This window comes from Diadema setosum, chromosome 20, assembly GCF_964275005.1.
Source record: "Diadema setosum chromosome 20, eeDiaSeto1, whole genome shotgun sequence".
Classification (NCBI taxonomy): Eukaryota; Metazoa; Echinodermata; class Echinoidea; order Diadematoida; family Diadematidae; genus Diadema; species Diadema setosum.
Window position 1 is genome coordinate 32123285 of NC_092704.1, and position 20933 is coordinate 32144217.

At 39.1% G+C, this 20933-nt stretch overlaps 1 protein-coding gene across 1 annotated transcript in view; it reads right to left on the reverse strand.

Annotated features, from left to right (window-relative positions):
- Positions 1–20933, reverse strand: part of LOC140243611 (uncharacterized) — an 80146-nt gene that overhangs the window by 48781 nt on the left and 10432 nt on the right. The window contains exons 3-18 of the mRNA XM_072323277.1: positions 20008–20140; positions 17861–17976; positions 17123–17311; positions 15594–15782; positions 13085–13336; positions 11374–11559; positions 10498–10692; positions 9256–9453; positions 8485–8691; positions 6628–6834; positions 4806–4909; positions 4179–4347; positions 2894–3118; positions 2127–2315; positions 1529–1729; positions 818–953 (exon numbers count right to left, since the gene is read on the reverse strand). Coding sequence (XP_072179378.1) covers positions 818–953; positions 1529–1729; positions 2127–2315; positions 2894–3118; positions 4179–4347; positions 4806–4909; positions 6628–6834; positions 8485–8691; positions 9256–9453; positions 10498–10692; positions 11374–11559; positions 13085–13336; positions 15594–15782; positions 17123–17311; positions 17861–17976; positions 20008–20140 — 2896 coding nt within the window. The remainder of the gene's footprint in view (positions 1–817; positions 954–1528; positions 1730–2126; positions 2316–2893; positions 3119–4178; positions 4348–4805; positions 4910–6627; positions 6835–8484; positions 8692–9255; positions 9454–10497; positions 10693–11373; positions 11560–13084; positions 13337–15593; positions 15783–17122; positions 17312–17860; positions 17977–20007; positions 20141–20933) is intronic.

Genomic DNA, 20933 nt, shown 5'->3' on the forward strand with positions numbered 1-20933 from the left:
TCTTCTATCTTTCCATTTTCCATCTATCTATCCAACTGCATGTATAAATCTATCGTATCTATTTATCTACCTGCATATATACATCAAGATATTAACAAAATAGATATAATTATAGACAGACATACAGATAGATAGAGAGATAGATAGACAGATATATGTAGAGAGGATTGATAGACAGATAGATAGATAGATAGATAGATAGATAGATAGATAGATAGATAGATAGATAGATAGATAGATAATAGACAGAAAAATAGATAGATAGATGAAGAGATACAAATATGCTTGTTGATGTGTTTTTCCTTTGTAGTGATATGTTTGCAGGCAGAAGTATGGTGTTCATGAACAAATTACAAGACAATTGATAATAAACATTTATATATAATCTTCAGTGTGACAGCACTCACCTACCCTTTCCCGCTCTGTCTCTCCCTCACTCTATTTTATCACAACTGCAATGTATTTATCACTCCTTTTCAAGACCATATTTTGCAATGATTGAAAATGTCTTCCAGCTGGCTTAAAGTGCAAGCTTGTTGGGTATTATAAAACACAAATAGTACAACATTCCTTAAACTGCACTCTAAGTCCCATATGCAACTGGCTTTTTTTTCCTGGATGCTGAAACTATTGACTACATGTACTTCACACATTTGTACATGACAAGCACCCTGATATCATTCAGGATGTCATATCCTTTAGCAGTACTCCATGAACGACCAAAAGCTTCTCCTGTTCTTTCCATTCTTTTGTCAATTACATTTTTCTCTGCGTCTCACACAATAATCCTCAGAAATTTTCATGATTAATACAATACCTTGTCACAGTGGCATTGCCTGAATTATCCGTGGTTGTAGGAATGTCAAAGTCGACCACAGTGCTGAGAGTTCCTCTGGCTGCGTTCACATTGATGTATTGTGGGCACGCTTCATCAAAGCTTGGCTCCTGACGATCTACAGAAGATGTGAACAGAGTGTTCAGCTGCGTCAACTGAGCAAATAAATTCAATCTTATTTAATCTTTCTTTACAATTTTTTTTTTTTTTGTGTATCATAGTGTATGGAAACCTGTTACTAATACTTAAACAATACATACTCTCACTCTTCCAGTGAGAAAAAAAAAATATCACTGTTTCTCCTGAAACATGGTTCATGTGCAGTCTTGGATACAATGCCTTTCTCCATGTGCACAGTAGCTTTAAACCTATCCAAAACATCCTCCAAAAAGAAACAGACAAAATGTAACATTGAGTTCAGCTTGTGTATGCAGGGGGCAAACACGTGTTCCTGAAACACTACAATAAAGTTGTTGCTGGAGGGATAATACCATGAAAGAACATTATTGAGGTCCCTAGTTGGGGCCTTTCTCGCTCCTAGGCAAGGCAATTTATCTTTATTGCCTAGTTTTTCTGAGGGAAATTTAAAGAAATTGAAATTCAGGGGTACTGGGGTATTTAACCATGCGTCTTTAAAATGCCAGGCAATTACTAAAAGGAATCTATGGGCGCAGAAAAAAATTAAAGGGTTACCTTCACAGACCACGGGCCTGCTGTCACTCCATGAGCCGTCTGCGGTGCACGTCTTCACGTAGGGTCCATACTGAAGAAAGCCATTGTGACAGTGGAAGTTACAGGGTGTGTCGTACGGTACCCTAGCATCACTGGCGGTGCAAATCTCTGGTGTAATGGTACCATGCTCCAGACTGAACCCAGATGGACATGTGACTGGCCCTGATGTTGAAGAGGTGTGAGTCCATTATTGAAAGGAATGCTGCCATTTTATTCATTCTAGTTTCTACCCCCCCCCCCAAAAAAAAAGGACTTTACTGCAAAATTTCTTAACTTACTGACAGCACAGGATTGTGGCTTACATATTACTAATAATGCACAGATCATGCATCAGCTAAGACATGTATACTTATGTGGAAGAATTCCAAAATTGCATGTACACCTCTTATACTTTTCATACTTTTAATCATGAATTGTTGAACTAGCAAAACTGTGCAAACAAAGTTCCATGTTCTTTAACTTCCAACAAAGAGTTTTCTACATTCAGTGTCTTTTTAATGGAATTGAGAGAAATCGTGATCAAAATTGACTTGGAATGATACTATGAGGAAGGACTTACTATCACAGATGAGCTCTTCTCCACTCAGTGATCCATCCTCCTGACACGCCCTGGTAACAGATTTGATGCCGCTTGATGACAAGAAGCCGTCATTGCAAACAAACTGGCATTGCTCTCCGTAATTCACTGAGGCAAACGGGCACCCTTGCACCGAGCTGTTTACATGCGGATTTACCTCACAGGTTGCAACTGCAAGAATTATAGCAATTCATAAACGTGACTGTCTTCATGACAAACAGAGCATAGCACATATATAGTGAAATTTGTTGCTTTGATCCTAATGTCTGCAAAATACTGCCTATCACATAGTAAAGTTAATCATCCCAAAAATGCCATTTTTGACATGGGTGGGTCGTACATTGTAATTACAGTGCACTTCTGGTTTTCTTTGTTTTTTGCATGTGGTATAAATTTTAGGTTTGACCTTAACATTTACCCTTGAAGTTGACTGATTACCCATAATGTTACAATGAATTGCTTCATCTTTCAACACACATGTACAAGTACAAATGCTGATAGAAACCAAATTCATACTTCCCTAGTTTTACATTGTCACATGAATAATAACATCAGGCAGAAAAGACAGAAGACATCAAAACAAATGGAGAAAAAAGAAAGATAGAAATTAAACAAGGGAACAGCAGAAATGAAAATCATGAAGGAAAAAAAAATTATGAAAATCACTGACAAAGTTTCCATGTAATTTACGCCAGGGTCGTAAAACTGATGAATGATTGAATCTGGATTAAGAGATAGAAAGTGCTCACTTTCACAGAGTGGCAGAGGAGTGTCCCATGTACCAACGGTAGTACCCTCTTCCTGCTGTACGCACCTCAAATTGGCAACAGTCTCATTTGATGAGAGGTCAAAGCCTGTGTTGCACTTTACCTGGCATGTTGACCCTAGCACGGCCCCGCCCTCACATGACCCTTGACCTGATGCTAAGGTCACCGCACCGTTGCCAGGAGCAAACAAGGGAGGGCATCTCACAACTGTGAATAAAATGACAGAAAAGAATGATTTGCATTGATCAGCGATAATGTAAAAAGCTGCTTTTTTCTCAAGTGTATAATTTTCACAAATTTAACAACACACAAAAATATCACCATGTAGGCCTACAGTGAAGGGACTTGCACTTTCGATAGCCTCGGTGTCAAATCGAAAAGAAAAAAAAACGACTCGCAATACTGACTGTGACCTCTTCATTCATTCAAAAAAAAATAATAATAATAAAATAAACAAATAAAATATCTGTAGGCAAAAATAAGAGCTCTCATATTATGTTGATATCTTTCCAAAGGCTTCTTCTGACTACAACATTACTTCTGGGACCAAAAGCAGCAATTCAGTTAAACCAGTAGTGTGCCTGAGTTATATTTATGTATGGGGCATGAGTTCATATGCCCATAGTGTCAGTCCATGCAGCTAAGAAATGTGGTACATTATGATGTCTCCCTCTGGAGGCAAGAATGTGCTATCCCTCAGTTAAAACATACTGCCAATATTCAAATATCAAAATCAGGGAGTTTCAATAGAGTGATTAAGGTGACTCTTGTGTTTTACATGCATCTTCATAGGGAAAAATAATTTCAAATCACGGAGTCGTTTTTTGTTTTTTGTTTTTTGTTTTTTTTATCTTTCTCATGTCCGGACATAAAGACATATTTCAACTTTTCAGAGAACATCCTACAGAATCAGGGAGACTTGGCAGCTCTGGAGATAGAATGGAGGTCCTACATGAAAATGTCAAAACTCACTCACAAGAATGTTTTAACTACTCATGAGTTGGGTACCAAACAACTTGAAATGACCAGTACTTCCCTTCCCACACACACACACCCACTAGAAAAACAAGCAAATTATGCAAAGTTCCGGTGGTCTGTTTCAGATGACTAGCAAATTTTAATTTATGGTTAGCTGCAGTGAACCTTTTGCTTTGCAAAGGCCAGCAAGCTATTCCTATTCTGAAGAAAATTTGCAAATGAAAGGTCTAGATATGTGAAGCACCCCATTAAATCGCACACAAACCCTGTGCACGAGATGACCTCTAACCTTTGACCTGTACATCAAATGAACATGTGTCACTGTTCCCAGCAGCATCTGTGGCCCTGTAGACGAGGGAATGGTCACCTTCCACCAATGTGGTTGGTCTAGATCCAGTGATAGGGACCAAGTCAATGCTTTCCAGTTGGGCAGTTATGAGGATGTCAGCATCAGTCGCCTGAAAGCAAAATAATAATGTATTAAACATATTAATTAGAAGAAAAAATGTGTGTTACAGCATAAAGGATATTAATCAAGAATTCACACAAAGTATCCACTTAATTTCAATCTTGTCTCCACTCATCAACATAGTTTGACCTGCAATTTATCGTCTGCCCTGGAATTTGTTTCATTTGTTTGGTCGTGTTATATTATGTCAATGTAAAACTCACAAAGTATCCTACTGTAAACCTGATACAAACATATTCACAGTGTGTAGATTCCTTTTGACAAATGGCAGGGTACACATGATACGTGCAAGTTCTCCACTCCATTCGAGATTACACATAAAACAACTGGCCAAGAGACTAATTCTCACATGGCTTCATTTAATTTCAAACTCACACAGAAAATCAGCACAGAGAATATGTAGGTTCCTAAACTGTAGACATCGTATGAGACAGGGAAGTGTAATACCTGCACAGGTTCCAGCTGATCCCAGTGAATCGTCCCTACTGACTGACCGGACTCAGCAAAGATCACTCTGTCATGTGGGCAGTCGATGGCAGGCGCTGTGTGATCTATTAATCAAATAGTCATCAATTATATCTATCAATTGAAAAATATGAGAGGGTTCACGAATGATACACAAAGAAATTTACATTCAGCAAAATCTTCTACAAATCATCTTCAAGGTTATCATGCCTCTTGCAATACCAGCTTAAATGGTTACATCTAGATTGTGGGGACAGGGGTTGATGAGCTTTATCTTCTTTGCGCCTTGTATGTGGACTTCCAACTACGGAATTGTAACAACTTCATTACATCTGTACCTTTAAATCTGAATTGAAGACCTATATCTTTTCCAATATTCCATTTTTTCTATTTTTTCCAAATTTTATTTTTGAATGTGTCACAAATTGTGAGAGCCAGGCACCTTGGAATGTTTCTACAGATAAATGTCGCAATATAAATGCTGTTTCATCATCATCATCATCATCATCATCATCATCATCATCATCATCATCATCATCATCGTCATCGTCACCATCATCATGGGAAGTGGGGCAATTTAAGCCATCTGACAAGGTTACGTTTCTGTTTGTGGGAACAGGGAATTTATGGAGGTGCATTGGGGCAGGCAAGGAGTAGGGTATAGGCAGTGATGGGGTGGGGGAGTGATGGAGGAGGGGGAGTAATTGGGTGGGAAGTTCATGGAGGCAGGATTGGTAAGTGATGGGTAATATTACCAACTAGAAATGTCGCTACGGCGACTGGTGTATGCCTCCGCCATAATGCATGGTTCTCCTAATAGGTCTATAGTACAATGTCTTGACAATGTGTGATGACAGTTTCACACAATTGGCAAAATATTAAAATGACAGGTTTGCCACAACTGTGCTGAATGTTCAATTTCCTAGAACTAGGTTCAATTGGATGAATGATTAAAACATCAGAGTGCAGGTATTTGGGGGAATTGATGATTTTTACTTGACTTCTGACCCTTTTATAAGTTTATGCATTGAGTAATTTTCAAGGTATTGAGAAAAAGTATAATTTCAGTATCAAATGGTAAAATAGTATTATCTAAACCTGGCCTTTGACCTTTGACCTCACAGTTCCAAAGAGAATCACTGTTAGGTAGAACATGCATAGATATGTATGTTTCATGATAATACCTTGAGTAACTTCTGAGATATGGAGGAAGAAGTGCAATTTAGCACTTTCACTTGACCTTTGACCTTTTGACCTTTGACCTTTTGGCAAGAAACTTCCCACAGAATATATATTGGGTTATACATGCATACATCAAGTTAAAAAGAATCCCTCGGGCATTGCATAAATATAAGGAAAGTAGTGATATCTTGAGAAGTTGACCTTGACCTTTGACCCCCTGACCTTTGACCCATGACCCCCAACTTCCCTAGATAATCACTGCCCATCGGTACATGCATATATACTAAGTTCCATGAAGATACCTTGAACCATTTGCGAGATATGGAGAAAAACATGAAATTTCAACCTTTTTTTTCACAAAATAACCTGTGACCTTTGACCTTTGACCCCGTGACCCTAAAATCGAAACAAAGTATCATCCCCCCAGGATATACCCTCATACCAAGTTTGATGCAAAACCACCTCACGGTTCTTGAGATATCGACAAAAACAAAACGGGACGGACGTACGGACGGACGGACGGACGGATGGACGGACGACCCGAAAACATAATGCCTCCGGCCACTTTGTTGGCGGAGCATAATAAAAATATACATATGGGGGGAGGTTGTAATCAGCTTACCCTCACAAGTCTGCGGCACACCATCCCATCTGCCATCGGCAAGGCAACGCCTGGAGGATGTACCCATGGGGGTGTAGCCTTCATCACAGAAGACGGTGCAGATGGTCCTGTAGTCCTGGCGGAGCGTTGGATCGTTCGCTTCACTATCCAGTGTGCAATCCTCCAAGTGGCCATTTACTGGGGCATCTAGTGGCAGGCATTGAACAACTGAGAAGGAAAAGGAAAATATCAAAAGACTCAAGGGTTAAAGCTAGGGAAGAATAAAAAAATCAATAGAAATTTTATTATCATTTTGGTTTTTTATTAGTATTAAGTCCCATCTCACATTTGAAGAACTTGTTACATTTCTTTTAAAGGACAAGTTCACCTTCATAAACATAAGGATTGAGAGAATGCAGCAATATTAGTAGAACACATCAGTGAAAGTTTTAAGAAAATTGGACAATCGATGCAAAAGTTATGAATTTTTAAAATTTTTGTGTTGGAACCGCTGGATGAGGAGACTACGAAGGCTCGTGATGTCATATGAGTACAACAGTATAAAGAAAATGTAAAGAAAATTCAACATATTTTCACTTTTTTCACATAATAAAAGAGCACTTGACTTGCCTCTTTCTAAAGGCAATGGGAATAATATTACCCATAACATATGTCAGTAACGAGTCAAGGGAATGTGTACTTTTTCCAAAAGATGAAATTTTGTGAAATTCTCTTTATATTTTCCTTATATTGTTGTACGCATGTGACATCATACACTGCAGTAGTCTTCTCATCCAGCGGTGACTGCACAAAAACTTCAAAAATTCATAACTTTTGAACGGATTGTCCGATTTTCCTCAAACTTTCACTGATGTGTTCTACTAATATTGCTACATTCTCTCAATCCTTATGTTAATGAAGGTGAACTTGTCCTTTAAGAAGAAATATACCACATATGAGTATGTGGATTTATTTTTTATTTCTTATATTTTTTTTCGGTGCGTTGTGCAGGAGTATGGGTATCTTTCAACATTCTAATGTATCCTAGCATGAACTTCATGTTTGATCTGTGTGCCAAAATATAGCCTTCACAAGAAAACATGCTCTTAAATCACCCTGACAAGGGAAATTCTTAAAAGGCTCAATAATCATAATGAATATAAATGAGTTATGACTGTTAATATACTAATTTTCTGTAAAATGGTGTCAATTTCTTAGATTTGGATGATGCGGTTAAGAAAAAGAAATAGATAAACAGGCTACTAACATTTGGTGGCTCACCTTACTTGCAAAATGCCATAAAAGGGAGTACAATACATATGTCAACAGCACAGTGTATCATGAAACACATGGATTTCTCCACACTAGATTTGTTGAAAAATACAGATAAGTACAGTATTTTAGTAGCGCTGCCTTGTCTGCCTTCAAACCACTTAATCTTTCTTTTCTTTTCTCTTTTAGAAATAGCTGGTCTTAGTTTATGACTGATGAAATAAATTAAAAAGGAATATCATTTTGTAAGCTTTCACTCACTTAAAAAAAACCATTTGAACCTTCCCCATCCCCCCCCCCCCCCCCCCCGAAAATACACAATGCGGACTAGCAACTTTATGTTACGGTTGTGAAATGTAAAATGCATTTTGCCTATTGATGAATACTGTAGAACCACAAACATGAACGGCATAAAACTTTCCAAATTGGAGCCAACGGCCTTTTTTCGCAGCATGAAATCATCACTGGTCTTCAATGCATTGGGTAGACAAAAACTTTCGTGTGCATTTGACTTTTGTGAATCTTGACTCCTCACAAACTTTGCGAAAGCTTCATGCACATAAAATTTCTGGTTTTGCAGTACATTTGCACCCAACAAAGTAGCACCTGAGCATGAAATGGGTCCGCCACTCCAGAGGCCGCCTCCTTCCCCGTCGTCAAGACACTCCCGAATGATGGGTGCGGTCTCGCTGGGCTGGTATCCAAGGTCGCAGTAGAGGGTGCAGACCGTACCGTACTGTTCCCTCTCGTGAGGGCAGCCACTCTTTCCCCCGTGGAGAGGGAGTGGCAGGTTGCTACCAAGGCAGGTCACAGCTGGGGGAAGAAGAGATGATATGGTGGACATATGGCTTCCAGGGAGTCACAATTTCTATCTTGTCCAAACAATTTTCTCTCCAAAACTTTGCAATTTTCTCATGAAATCAATCTTGCTGAAATCAAATCTACTGATCGAAACCATCTTCTTTCAACCAAAAATATTACATACCAAATCAAAGTAAAGACTACAGATGCAATGCATATGAGCAGAAGAGTTAGATTTCGTGTTATGCTAATAAGTACTTGATGTACTGAAAGTCAATCTATGAAAGGGATGGATAGTATTAATTTTCCTGAAGTAATGACATACAAGGTTGATGCCACTCCTATTGCTGTACATTGTATGTATCAGAATGTTTCCCCCACCAATAGAATGTGTTTACAACGTACAGAAGAAGTGAAAAGCGCCCTACTGAAAACATAATTTCCAATCATTCAGGAAAGCAATCATGTGCTCTATATCAAAGAATCTTTATGAGCCTCAACTGAAACATAATTTATATAAGTCTGGTAACAGTAGATCTATCTCTCCAATGTGAAGCTAATGTCAAGAAAGCACACCTTCACAGGTTGGTAGTGGCTGCTCCCACGTGCCAGATAATCCACAGGTGGTGGTGGCTGACCCCTGTATGACGTAGCCACGGCTGCAGCCAAATTCACAATCATTCCCTGCCGGGACTTGAACACTTGTGGCACACGTGGAAGAGTTGTCATGGACCTCCAGTGGACCAGTCAGGCTCGGTCTGTCACAAGTTTCAACTACAGACAAAGATACACACACATAAAATCAGATACATTGTACAAAACTAGAAAAGGACTTGTAGAGCACAGACCTCTGCCAAGCAGTTCAGTTCCATCCGCATTATACATGCATGCTGATTATCACTCCCGATTTCCCAATATAGTAGCCTTTTGTTTACGTTGTTGATCAGGCTTCCAGGTATGCAGCACCTAACCTGAGCAGAGCATGAGCTTTAGAGTGTGTATGCAAACCTCAAATACGCACAGCTTGATTTCCCAAGTTCACGTACCCTAACTGCCAAAAGATCAAAATCCTTCAAACATCCATGAAAATTCCTGGATCACTACCAAAATCGATTGAACTGTTTCTTGTGTCATTATCAATTTTTCCGGCAAGTTTCATTCAAATCCATTCACAACTTTTTGAGTTATATCACAAACCGACAAACAAACCAACACCGATCAAGACATAACCTCCTTCCTTGGCAGAGGTCATGGGGCAGAGAAGACCACACATAATACCAAGAAACATTTGAATATACAGGAGATCAAAGATGCACTTTAAGCAGAGCAAGTTACTTTTCACAGAAGAAGCAGATCTTATATCAAATATTACATGTGGAAATTCTTGAAAGCTCAAAAATTGTTGCTACAATTCACGGTTGTGATTCTACATAATGTACAACGTATGCTACATCTTTCGCAAAATGGGGCTTTGAAAAAAAAATGCCATCTTTGTCTGTTCATCCTTATGCATACTCTTATGCAGAATACAGTCAGTGTAAATCCCATCATCCACAGCTAATTAGGTCTTTAACCTGTTGAGGACGGACTGACTTTGCTACAACACGCATTTCCCAGAGACACCTGCCCGAGTATACCCGGGACTCATCCTCAACGGGTTAATATCAAATTAGCAGCCCTTCATTTTTGTTTGTTATGAATACACGTGTATCTACGACTAACTTTAGTATCTTTGGAAAGACAATTTACTTGGGGACCATTTTGTTTCAAGGGGTCAGAACTTTCTGAGCTTCCTTTTTGTCAAAATATGCGTGGTACCTTCACATTCCGGCACAGCGCCTTCCCAGAATGCCTCTTCACTTCCTGGCTGGACCACACACCGGAGCACGTTGTTGTTAATACGGAAGCCTAGAAGACACTCAAAATAACAGGATGTACCATAGGAACATTGGCACGCATGACCATTCAGGAATGCTCCATTATCTGGCGGATCTATGGTTGGACATTGAAGCTCTGAAACAGGAAAGATGAAGAGGAAATGCGAGCAACTTTGCAAAAGTTATTTGCTTCCTCTAAGAGTTCAATTAACAGTGCCATCATGATAATATTGCAAAACTTTGAACCTTGTCAAATATGGACTAGCATTCTCCATGATTAAATTTCTTTAGCCTTTGTGTTTAGTATAACATTTTGCTCTTCTGTCATCTGGTTAACAAATTCCTGACAAATTAAAGGGATGCACTGAGGAAGAATCTTACAAACATTGTAATAAATGTATATCTTCAATTTATTGTCCTGTACCATACATCAATACTCACCATACATTACAGGAATTTATGATTGTTTCCCATTGGACCATGTACTATGCACATGTTTAAATTTAGATATCATACATACAGATCTAGGACAAGCTATGTTCAGCCATAACCTTCTGCAAATGAAGCCCTTTATCACTGAAAATGGAATATGGCTGATAGCAATCACAGTGAAAAAAACAATACATGTATATTTTCCTCTCTGCTAATTTGTGCTAACACTTCTTCATGTATTCACATACAATGTACTCTCATAAATTTACGAGAGAAAGAAAAAAACAGCAACCAGCCATGATAATACACACATTGTTGTTGTTTCAGGAATCTTGCTTGCAAGGAACACAACTGCACAACAATTGTAAATTGTAGACTTTGTTACCTTCGCATACAGGAGATTGATTGGTCCATCTCCCAGACAGTCCATCTTTCTGGCAGGTGGTGGTATCTGGTCCCTGGAGACGGTAACCAAGGCTACAGCTGAAGGTGCAGGTTGATCCCCTCAGGTTGCCATGGGGACAGCTGGCCAGCAGACCGGGTGAAATGGGGATGGTGGAGCAGTGGATGACTTCAAGTTGGGGAAATAATATTGTGATAACAAATTATCGGAAAGACTTAAAGGGAACGCAAACCCAAAGAGCAATGTGGATTGAGTGAAAGCAGCAATATTAGTAGAACACATCAGTGAAAGTTTGAGGAAAATCGGACAATCGATTCAAAAGTTATGAATTTTTAAAGTTTTGGCAATGGAACCGCTGGATGAGTAGACTACTAGAGGTTATGACGTATGAGTGGACAACAATATAAAGAAAATATAGAGGGAATTCCACAAAAATTATTCTTTTCATGAAAATTACATATTCCATCAACTTGATACTGGCATATGTTATGGGTAGCAATCATTACCCCTGCTTTCTGAAAGCGGTTAGTCAAGTGCTCTTTCATAATGCTAGAAAAGTGAATATTTGTGGAATTTTCTTTATATTTTCTTTATATTGTTGTCCACTCATATGTCATAGCCTCTAGTAGTCTCCTCATCCAGCGGTTCCAACGCCAAAACTTTACAATTTCATAACTTTTGCATCGATTGTCCGATTTTCCTCAAACTTTCACTGATGTGATCTACTAATATTGCTGCTTTCACTCAGTCCACATTGCTCTTTGGGTTTGCGTTCCCTTTAAAAGTGAAATGAAAGTGAGAGCATAGACCTGAGCTGGGCAGCTCAGTTCGACTTCCGTATCTTTAGTCATGCAATTAAAGTAGCGACTTTTGCATGAACCTTTGGAACTTTTTCCACTCTAGATAGCCAAGAGCACGAGTATTGGCCAGGTTTCAGTTTACATCTATTTAAGGAGGCATTACTTCCTCCTTGATATCTGACGTAGCTTTTATGTAAAGGCCTTGTAACTTGTGAGTCAATATTCTGCACCACGTTTTATTTGAGACTTAATGGCGAAGCAAAGGGGTAAAAGTGCAAGAGAGTTCCATAGATCTGCCACTCAGCTGCGTGTTCACCCCTTTGCCTTGTCGTGTTTCTCAATTGGTGCAAGCTAGTCTTGAGTACTAATAAAGCGGCACAGAAAACCTACGCCACTAAGACTGGCAATATCTTACAGTTGCACTACAGAACTTGTTGCGTGTTTGCCCTGTACCATAACCATGTACTCGCAGCATTTTTGAGGATCGGATAAAGTGTAGGAAACTTCATCATACTGACGAAGGACCCTTTAAATGCAGCTGAATCCAGATGAAGTATCCATTATCCTCTCTACATTGCCTTGTTTATCACTTTTGTTTGACTGTTTGACAAGACAAATACTATATTGTAATAAACTCTTTTACAGCACCTAGTAGCTAAAAATGAGATCAACTCCCCTGTATACACGTTTTATGTATGTGCATCTTCTTTGCATGATGCCGAGTTTAGCATGACATAGAGTGAGTAATTAGTTATCAGACATTATCTACAAAAACCTAGAACAAAGACATTCATTTCTGCTTAACAGCTGTTTTCTTTTTTCTGCCGATGACATGCTTTTCTTTTGGGGTTCCTGCTTTTTATGTAATTTATTCAATTCAATCCAATTCCTACCTTGTATTGTGACTGTAAACACACATGTACCCTCATTCCCGTTCTCATCTTGAGCAGTGTATGTGACGACATAATGCCCCTGAGGCAATCTTGACCCCGGGACGGGGCCATCGTGCCTGACATCTGCAATGCTGCTGCCTGAATTGTCAATGGCTGTGGGTGGGGTCCATGAGGCTACCCCCGTCTCCTGCCTGTCTGCAGCATACAAGATCTGTGATGGCGGGCAGTTTTCAAAGCTGGGAGCAGAAGTGTCTGTGCAATTTGAGGGTGGGAAAAAGGAAATTAAGAGCAAGAGATGTTATCAAGGACGAGAACAAGATGCAAGAGGAGTAACAGGGGGTGGGGTGAGTGGATGAAAGTGATGAGGAAAGGGTATTGTGGGGAGGAGGAAATGGATGGAGAAATGGAGAAGGCTTAGGAAGAAGTAGGGGAAGTGTGGGAGAGTTGAGCCACTTTTTACATTTAGTGATATTGTTCAATAACTATACACAATTTATGGATTATTCGTTCGCTGGTATATACTACAACTATTCAGGCATAATATGATAGCCCAATAAGACACCTAGCACAAACAACTTGGGGGTGACACTTCAACAAAAATATTTTGCAAAATGGCTCAAGTCTCCCTTGATGTGGTGAGAGTTGAGCCACGGGGTTGGGAGAGTTGAGCCACTATGCTATAGGCCCTACATATCATATTAAGAAGTTCAGGCTTATAAAAGAAAATGACTATGGAAACCTATCTAAGGAAAGATGGTGTAATGAATGGTAACAGAGGAGGCGGGGCGTCTGTTTGACTTACGGGTCATCGGATGGATAATGTGGATGTTGTTGGGGTCCACCTACGATCACATGATCAGGATTTCTAGATGCACCCTGATTGGATTTGCGTGATAAGTCAACTGTTGGTGTTAGGAAGAAGAAACCGCCTGTAGGGCGTCACCCCTGGCGAGAACACCACATACCTTTCCAATATTCCTCACCTCATCCAATTACAGACCCGTTTCTTTGACCAAAAAATGACACTCATTGAGCCACTTGAAGGGAGGGTTGAGCCACTTGAGGGCTGAGCCATAGGAATACAGGGTTTAGCCATGGCACAACTCTCCCTCAACACGTTGGCACAACTCTCCCCATAGTCGCCATTTAAACTAACCCTCAAAACCTACGAAAGTGACCACACCAAACATGTTGAAATTTGCTGAAAGAAACAAATGATATACAGACTATCTGCTACTCCAACTGATTCGCACTTATCCTCTACCATAGGTGTGAGAGAAAACCACATATCTGACAAGTGGACATTCACTTTTGGTGACCAAAAATGGTTTTTCTTTGACTATTTTGTCATGCTTCGTCCAACGTCGCTGCCTCATACACTGGTATATAGTTAATCATAGGCATGAACAAGAAATGGCAGCAGCTGACTGCTGTCAGTCACTATGAAGATGTGAGGTGGCCTGGATCAACTCTCCCAGTGGCTCAACTCTCCCACACTTCCCCTATGTATTAGGGATGGGAGAGCAATAGCCAGAGGGGGAGGGGCCATGTGAAGTTAGGATGAAGAGAAGGAGCCAGGGAGAGGGGAAGGGGGAGGATGAGGGGACATGATTAGCCAGTAGAGGGGAAATCAAATTAAAAAAAAAACAAAAAACAGAGAAGCAGCAGCAAATGAAAGAGGAAGCAAAATAAATGTGTCAGATAAAATCTGGTAGATAGGAGAAGGATAAGGAGATGGAGGAGCAGGAGGAGGAGGAGGAGAAAGAAGAAGAGGAGGAGGAGAAAGAAGAAGAGGAGGAGGAGCATGGGGAAGCTAGGAGATGTGAAAAATGAAGAGAACTAGACAAGATGGACAACTTAAATTGAGGCAGAGAGGATATGAAAAACATAAATCAGAAGGGGAAAGGAAAACAAATACCGTACAACAGTATTACTTAGAAACTGTAAGCAGTAGAAAACTTGGCCTGATACATTGTCTTTTTTGATAAAACAAAGCAAGCCAGAGAATGGATCACTGCAGTACGTGTCAATTACCATCTTATACATTACCATGAGATTGACTGCCAGAATGATGAGGCTCACATATTACTGTCAAAACAATTTAAATCAAAATCTCTGTATGCACTGGAGCTTGATGAGCAGACTAGCTGACATGCCCCTGACAAGCAAAGCGACCGACAGCTTCGGGTATGACTGAAATCACAAGACGGAATTTTACTGTCCAATCATGCAAAAGACATCGGATCTATCATTTTTTATACCTCTTGGTAGGCCTATTATGTCATTATTTCAACTTAAGTAAAACTTTTTGTGTAGGCCAAAAATCATGAAATGAAACATGAATAGTGGAATGTGTATTCCGTCAGCGTCAGTTTGATTCCCGAAGGTGAAAAAAAAAGTCTCAGATAGAGTTACATTGACCTTGCGATATCAGAAGATATAAGGTTACACCAAAAAGGGGCTTGATATCGCCTGAGGAGGTTATTTTTACCTCCTTGATATCGCTTACCTTCGCAGGTCGGCAGTGATCCAGTCCAGCCGCTCGCTGTGCACACTCTGTCCCTGGTCTGGCCCGGTGGAATGCTGTAGCCGCTGTCGCATGTGTACGAGCACACGCTCTGGAAGACGTTTCGATTCGTGCATGTGACATGTCCATTTTCAGGGGGCGAGGTCACCACTGTCGCTGGGCAGGTCAATTCTAGGCCAGTCAGTGAGGAAAACAAACATCTTGGTGAGATGTTAAAACAATGTTAGAAAAAAGCATCATGCAAGCCCATGCCATTAGTGCAGCCCGAATTTCGCTCTAACTTCTGCCCCCGAGCGACCAGGACGACGCGTCGAGATCCCGATCCCGAACCGGCGCGCCGGTTCGGGATCTCGACGGCCGGCCGCGTATACTCTACTGCCGCCCCGCGCCGCCCTTGCTCAGTACACATGTCCAGATTATTTTCATGTTCGCATTTAGGACAGCTTAAAAGATTAGTATTATTTGTGAGGCTGATCATGTCATATTTTGCAAATTTGCAGAAGCCTGAACAAGTTGAGTGTACTTTAGTCAAGAAAGAAAATTTGTAACTCGTAGTGGTAGAAAAATTAAGCATCCAGTGATACTCGATCTACAGTAGCTGTATATGTTACGATTGTTTGGTCGTATGGTTCATACGATTAACCTTGCTTGCCAATGTGTATATCACTGTATACATGTTTTAGTAGTAGACTATTTTATATACTGTACATCATTGTAATATATCACAAACATGTATTCTTTGATATTGTAATGACCATATCTTGTATTTATGTGTTGTACTCTCATACCCCGGAATGGGGTCGGAAGAGTCAATAAAATCTTTAAAAAAAGAAAAAAAATCTTAATTTCTTTTTTTCTTTAATTCGAGAAGAAAGTAAGTTTATTAATTATCAAAGAATTGTATAGAGTTAAAATGATTATCCTAGATTTCTCAGGAACAGGAAATTATAGCTGCCAAATTATGAACCCTAAAACCATACTAGCAATTTACAAAGAGTATCACGAATAAAAGAACCGACAGAATAATAATTTTGGTGACATCATAATCTGATTTGCATAATTGATATGAGGTCATTATACTTCATGAAAAAATTCCACTGACATTCACTTTATGCATTCGGGTTTTGTTTTTTGTTTTTGTTGTTGTTGTTGTTATTATTCTTTTACTGCCTGGTTGCTTACTCAGTTTTTTTTCCCCAGATTTAACTTGATTGATTTGATCTAATTTATGATAATGAGTTAATTCAACTCCAGAAGAAGGTAATCTTGTCCATGGATTATGCAAATTTCAATTGCATATTCAATGTACTTGACCAATCGCGTGTAATTTGTACCAATGTACGCGCATGATACGAATATTTTGCGCTTGTTTGTTTGATTGTTTGTTTGTCTGTTTGTTAATTTATACATTATTTTGTTTGTTTGTTTGTCTTCTATTAACTTAACTGAAACCATTAATTTGATTTAAATTATAGCCTACCCTTGTGAAATGGTACTAACTGTTTTCCTACCTACGCAGCGAGGCGGGGAGCCAACCCAGGCCGCGGTTCCGCTCCTCTCGACACACGATCGTTTCTTGACCCCGCCCTCAAGAGTGTAGCCTTGGAAACAGGAGTAAGTGCAAGCTGATCCGACCAGGTTTCCCTCAGTGCACGACACATAACTGTTTGGTGGCGGCGACAGCGTAGCACACTTGATCACTATAGGGTTACAAAAACATAAAATAACAAGCAAGCAAACAAACAAACAAATTCGTATAAAATGATACACAACAAGCGGACTGTTCACAGAAAAACAAATAATCTTAGTTTATACCAAGGAGTATACGATTGGTAATTATGGACCAGACGTAGGCCCTATACTAAATGTTCAGATGTCAGATAAGTGGAAACAGATCAAGATATTGGGCGTCAGTCACTCTCGAAAAACCGTGAAGTCGCAGTTCATTTGATCGCATCAATCTGGCAGAACTATATAGGCCTACGTATTATGGTCCTTTCATGCAATATTATTATAAGGACAAAGACAGATTCATTGTGAAGCTTCTCAGAAACAGGGAATGTTCGTTTGTTTGTTTGTTTGTTTGTTTTTTTGTACACCTTCGACATTTTGACCCCATGCATGATATTAATCAGGAGTCCTCCATCCCCCCCCCCCCCAAAAAAAAGATGAAATCCTTCCAAGTATACATTTGAAGTAGGTATATCGGGTGCATACATTTGACGGCAATGTTCAATCATAATACTTACGGGTGATGGAAAACTTGATTTCGCAGTAACTGTAGTTTGGGACGGTGTCCCTTGCTTGATACGTGATCACGTGATCACCCTCCGAGAACAGCGAATTGGGCGGAAGGCCGTATCGACTATAATACAGAACAAAACAAATTCAATTCAATTCATCTATTTTCATTCTTCTTTTTCCAACAAAACATAACACAGAATAAATCAGGAATTATATCATACGCATACCACATTCGACTTTGCAAAGGATAAATACAGATAAAGATATGCATGCATAGGCCCTACTGGCGAAAATACATTAGTTGGTTATGCTTCAGTTGAGAAAAAAAGAATTGACAGATCAAAAAAGCAAGCTTGTATATTGTGAACCACTCAATTCTATGCTTGATAATTATTGTGAACCACTCAACAAAACAAATTAACAGCAAAACAACTTATCAAAAAAAAAGTAACTCGTGATAACTCTCATATTACTACAGGTTATATATAATAAGTGTTGTGGTAGTGTAATATCACATGGGAATACGGGAGGGGGCTGGGCTGCAATATACTCATGCTTTTGGCTCGAAGGGCAAAATTAATGTGAATCCAATACACAACCACGAGCAATATACCTCGCGGCCCCTAGATCATATTCATTTATAAGTATACCCAACTGTATGAGGCTATAATATGGCTATTGATACGCTAGTAACTAAGTCAACATGACAAGACAGTGTGTGCTTCAAAATCACGTTCGCTATCGAGTTCAGTTCATGCTTAAAAACGATGAAGGGCCTCACACCTTTGGATCTTTATTAGTTCAAAGCGTCTAAATTCTTTGATAGTCTGAACAATGACACAGTATGTTGTATACACCGCTATTTACTGTATGTATGTCGACAAAGGGCATATTGTACAACATACACTAAGGTTACTGTGAGCAGCTTTTTTGATTGTGTGTGTGTATTTTTTTTTCAGTTTTAGAAACGTCATTCTGATTTTGAGATTCCTTGCCATGCCTCATAAAGTTACCTTTGAATCCCTTTAATTTGAGAACATCTCTCTGTTGCAGGTGAGTTTGTTATTCATTTCATATCAGATTCCCAAAACTAAATCAACATGAATTCCATGTCCCTTCCGATTGCACTCTGTCGGTCATTTTTTTTATGTCAGAAGTCCATTCAGTCATACAGATTCAGAAAGTACTACGATATTGGGTCATACTGGCCGTTAAAAATGCAAGGCAATAATAAATTCTTTCTCATGATCATTTCCCAAAGAGATGCGTTTTGAACAATTAGATAAGCAGTACAGAAGAGTAGGAAAGATGAACAATGTTTCATGTTGGTATTCGAGGAGTGAATAATAATGATAAAAAGAAGATACACGTTTCCATCTTCACATAGGGGTCTACTTTATATATACAGCGGTATATTATATATATATATATATATATATATATATATATATATATATATGAAGAGTTTGTTCGCAAAAACCGATAAGTCTATTTTTGAAGATTTTGAAGTACGGTCACTGTCATAAATTACAAAATAATACCTTTTAAATGATATATTGGTCACTACATATAAAGGTACATTTTTTAATTTATGGTCAAAAGAAGCAAAAATTTTCTTATTATTCTCTTTATATTTCTTGACCTTTAATCGCAAATATCTCCATTTGGCAAATATGGACTTATCGGTTTTTGCAAACAAACTCTTCATATATATAATTGTATTATTATCCGCGTGTTGGAATAAGAGCATGAAGACGATGAAGACAAACAAGTTGACATAATGCGTTAGAATCCAACTTCATTTATTGGTAAACCAAGGGTCGAAAATTTGGTTTACCAATAAATGAAGTTGGATTCTAATGCATTATGTCAACTTGTTTGTCTTCATCGTCTATATATATATATATATATATATATATATATATATATATATATATATATATATATATATGTGTGTGTGTGTGTGTGTGTGTGTGTGTGTGTGTGTGTATGTGTGTGTGTGCGTGTGTGTTTTGGGGGGAGTATACTGGTCAAAGACCAATCAGACGGAATACTTGTATATAGTTCTAGTATAAGGACGGGAGGTGAGATAGATTATGAAAGGAACCATTCAAATTTCATGGATGGGAGACTCGTGGCCATCTCTTCTTACTCAACGGCGACAGGCGGTGACTGCGCGTCCGTGGCAGTAGGCACGTCCCACGTCACTCTCATCGGCACCGAAGTGGCCCGGAAGCTCCCCAGCATCACGGGGCATTGCACGTTGAAAACAGGCGGGATCTTTTCTGTTAAAAACAAATCAACAAGGGTTTGCTTTAACGCCATCATTCCATCACATTTAGTGGGTTTTGTTATGACAAGTATAGGTCTACACCTTTGACCTATGTATGGCCAAACAATCATACTACTCTATATCTCGTGTATAGGCCGTGAAGACTCTGACATTATACGGTCCAGTGTCTCGAACACTACACTGTTGGTGCCATGATTCTACCAAACCTATTCCTGTCGCATCACTATTCCCTATTGACATGTCCGCATGTTTAAAGGGATCATAGTATTGGTTAAGGTGGGAATCCAGCTTCTAACTTTTTGTGAGATGCTTATTGACTACAAATGTTAAAAGGCAAACACTCGTCACATTTCTGAGAGGAATTCAAAATTTAATGGCTGAAAATCGGTTTTGAAATGGCTGACAAATCCCCCCCCCCAAAAAAAAAAAGAGTAAAACAAAGCGGTCCTAATAAAAGGTGGGTCTTTTTATAATATTAGGATCACTTTGTTTTGGATATCTCAGCCATTTCAAAACCAATTTTCATCAAATAAACTCTGAATTCCTCTTAGAATTATATGCTCTTTCAAGTTTCATGAGAGGTTTCACATTATCCAAAAAAAAAAAAATAATAATCATAGCATCAAAAAAAAAAAAGTTGGAAACCTCAAACCCCATCTCAACCGAAACTGTATACCTTCCCTTTAAGTATAGGACCTATGTATGTATTTTTTTTTCGCTCACACACACACACACACACACACACACCCACGCACATACACACACAGTGTATATATGAAACTACA